Source organism: Etheostoma cragini, chromosome 9, assembly GCF_013103735.1.
Source record: "Etheostoma cragini isolate CJK2018 chromosome 9, CSU_Ecrag_1.0, whole genome shotgun sequence".
Lineage (NCBI taxonomy): Eukaryota > Metazoa > Chordata > Actinopteri > Perciformes > Percidae > Etheostoma > Etheostoma cragini.
This window is the reverse complement of record NC_048415.1, coordinates 16,778,232-16,781,996: the sequence shown is the minus strand read 5'-3', so window position 1 is coordinate 16,781,996 and position 3,765 is coordinate 16,778,232. Positions and strand designations below refer to the sequence as shown.

The 3,765-nt window shown below is 41.4% G+C and overlaps 1 protein-coding gene across 2 annotated transcripts in view; it reads right to left on the bottom strand.

The window, feature by feature from the left end:
- atf6 (activating transcription factor 6) overlaps nucleotides 1-3,391 on the bottom strand; it is a 36,956-nt gene extending 33,565 nt beyond the window's left edge. For both annotated transcript variants that reach the window (XM_034880856.1, XM_034880857.1), the window contains exons 1-3: nucleotides 3,120-3,391; nucleotides 2,364-2,440; nucleotides 480-549 (exon numbers count right to left, since the gene is read on the bottom strand). In XM_034880856.1, the coding sequence (XP_034736747.1) occupies nucleotides 480-549; nucleotides 2,364-2,440; nucleotides 3,120-3,219 (247 nt within the window). In that variant the 5' untranslated portion in view covers nucleotides 3,220-3,391. The remainder of the gene's footprint in view (nucleotides 1-479; nucleotides 550-2,363; nucleotides 2,441-3,119) is intronic.
- Between the last annotated feature and the right edge of the window lie 374 nt (nucleotides 3,392-3,765).

Genomic DNA, 3,765 nt, shown 5'->3' with positions numbered 1-3,765 from the left:
GATAATGCGCCATGTCATAAAGCTGGAATCATCACAGACTGGTTTCTTGAACATGACAATGAGTTCGCTGTACTCAAACAGTCACCAGATCTCAATCCAATAGAGCATCTTGATGATGATGATGATGATGAGATTCGCATCATGGATGTGCAGCCGACAAATCTGCGGCAACTGTGTGATGCCATCATGTCAATATGGACCAAACTCCCTGAGGAATGCTTCCAGCACCTTGTTGAATCTATGCCACGAAGAATTGAGGCAGTTCTGAAGGCAAAAGGGGGTCCAACCCGTTACTAGCAGGGGTACCTAATAAAGTGGCCGGTGAGTGTATATGTCTATCAAATTGCCAAAGCACATCACATGGGCTGCATCATGCAAACAGATGGACATCTAACACTATTTTAGTACAGTTCAGAGGCCTCTTTTTTTCTGAAATGTGATAGCCATGTCTACAGAGATGTCAATATGTACTGCTGTACCTGTGCAGGTGCTGCTTGTGTCCACTTCATTCCACGGCGGTATGTCGATATCAAAGTCCAGCTCACTGGCCTGAGAAACCAAAGACATTTTTAAAAAATGGACCACATTAGAATGCAGATTGGTAAACAAAGGCCATGTCTGATCACAGTCTACTCTATGCAATGTGTGTATAATCACTGAGCAATGCATTTCTGCCATGTGCAGAAAACAGCACAATAATAAACTCGAAAAACAGCACAATAATAAACTCGAAAACAGCACAATAATTAACTCTCATAAGAATTCATTTTTTTAATTAAAAAATGTTATTACACACAATGTCTGTGAGGTGCTGCTGTTCCTGTATTTTTTTTTTTTTAATGACCAACATTAGCACAAGCATTGGCTATTCTTCCTGAGGTCCACACATATACAGTCAAACACACTTTTACACATTAACAAAACTGCTTATCTCATTAATATTATAAACATTTAAGTACGGAAGAGAAACAAAATCAACATCCTTTAAAAAACATTAACCCAAACACAAAGTCATGAACACAATTAAATCAAGAATTTATAGCACTGAAAACGATATTTTTGTTTTCAGAAATCACTAAACTCACCCGGAAATCTAAGCCATCTACTTGTCAACTTGATCCCCTCCCCACGCAACTTTTTAAAGCCTGCCTTCCCTCCCGGGTCCCCCTCCTCTCTGCTATCATCCACTCCACTCCACTCTCATCACTGGGACTGTTCCTACATCCTTCAAAACTGCTGCCCTCACCCCAATTTTGAAAAGAACCTGATGCCGACCCATTCAACTTCAACAACTTCCATCCTATATCCAATCTACCCTTCATCTCAAAAATTCTAAAAAAAACAGTTGCCTCTCAACTCCATTCTCACCTATCCCACAATAACCTGTATGAACAATTCCAGTCCAATTTACGCCCCCTCCATAGCACTGAAACAGCACTTGCCAAAAACCCTAACGACCTCCTCATGGCAGCTGATTCTGGACACCGCACCATCCTCATCAACCGGCTAGCTTTCATAGGCATCACCCACACTCTGTTAGACTGGTTCATATCTTACCTCTCTGGCCGCACCCAATTCATTCAACACAAGTCTTGTAAATCCATTCCCTCCTCCGTCACTTCAGGTGTGCCCCAGGCCTCTGTCCTGGGGTCCCTACTCTTCATCATTTACCTGCTTCCCCTCGGCAATATCTTGCACAAATTTAACAATCACTTCCACTGTTATGCCGTTGACACCAAGCTCTACCTCTCCACCAAGCTCTACCTCTCCACCAAACCCTCGTCCACTCTTCCGCCCACCTCCCTTACAGACTGCATCTCTGAAATAAAAACCCCAAACTTCCTCAAATTAAACCAGTAATACAACCGAGGTTCTCCTCATTGGCACCAAATCCACTCTTTCCAAAACAGACAGTTTGTCTCTCATTATTTAAAACTGCTCCGTCTCACCCTCCCCCAAGGTTAAGAGACTGGGTGTCATCCTTGACAGCACACTATCCTTTCAACCCCATAATCAATAACATTACCCTGTCTGCCTACTTCCACCTACGAAACATATGGGGAGCCCCTCCCTTACCCCACACACTGCCGCCATCCCACTGCCGCCATCCACACACACACACACACACACACACACACACAGATAAATTGTTCCTAAATTGTTTGGAGATACTGCTTTAACAAAAGCACTTAAGTGTTCTTACGGTTGTTCAAAACATACTGTGCTACAATGTTAGCTAATGATGTACCTGTATCTGTATGCGTCACTGTTAACAAGCACATGTCTTTCTGTTTCAGTCACAGACAGTATAAAGCAGGTTTTAGTAAACAACATACATTACTGAGAGAGGATAAGTTACTCACATAGCCGGCATGCTCCAGGGCCTGAAGCAGCTCATCTGTGTCTCCCAGGTTGTCCAGCTCATCAAACAAACTGATGTCTGTGTAACAACAAGCATACAGCACATACAACATCTGGTCAAACTGCTTTCAATCCATTGATCAGTTTTCACTTTAGATAAATATGAATTTCATATTATCGAATTAGCAAGTGTATGCAGTAATACATACTTTTTGATTAGAATATTGGATATAAACTGACAAATGATAAAAGTTAAAATTTATTTTAACTGTAGGCATTTGTAAAATACAGAAAAAACGATTAACAAAAGCATTCCTCTTCTAACCCTAGTTAAAAACTGTGCAAACACGTATAGCTAGATACAAAACATTCAACAGTTATCCATCTATGCTATAAGCAATAAAGGGGGTGATTAAAAAAACAAGTGCAGCATAAAGTGTGTCTGTGTAAGAGAAGTGCACTGTGTGTAACGTCTGCAGCCATGTTGATGGTTAGTGTTTTTACATTACATCCAGGTTACGTCAGCTAACGTTACAGCTAGCTAGGTAATGCTAACTGTAGCAATAACGACTTTAAGCGTATGTAAACACAAACACATCCAACTTCAGGCGGACGGACACATTTTTTTTAAACGATTACCTTCTCACACTTTGCATTTTAGAGCCAAGTCTGTATTAGTTATGTTATGTTAGCTCGCCTAGCTAGCTATGTTTCCCGACATAGGGACACATAAGGTAACCTAGCTAACCGACGCTTACCCCACTCTCCTCCATGGTCAATAGACATGACGCCTGTCTCGCTATCCATCACCGGATTGTGTTGATGATTTCCAAAGGATAACATTGAGTTGGTAGACATTCTCTTTCAAATTCATTAGTAAATTGTCTCAGACAAACAAGTCGCGATCAAGCGATAGCTCATAGGACTCGATCATGTTGCTGCTGTTAGGTTGGAAACTTCCGGATTTTGACGCTCACAGGCTTTAGATACACGTCTGACTTTAACGTCAATCTACGGGTGCCACCGAGGGACTAATGTGTAAAACAGCAAGGTGCTCTAGAGAATGTGCGTTCTCTACATCGATGGTAATATACAGTGAACTGGTGCTGCCTATCGAGGCCACAAAGCGGCAGAATAGTACTGCAGGCGTTGCAGCATGGTACCAAACAAGTGTGCTCCATAAAGTTGACCTCTCCTTTGATTTTTGGATTTGACTGAATAGAGAATAGGTCTAATTATAAATGGACCTTAGGTTGGGATGGTTTTACCAAGCTATTGTTTCCAAGCTGAAGAATCAACTTTGGTGCTTGCGTTTTAAACCCACCTGGATGAAAACTCTTCAAAGTTTACATGTTTTCACAAGTTTTATGTAAAATCAAAACTACTGAGTTCACCTATCAACTG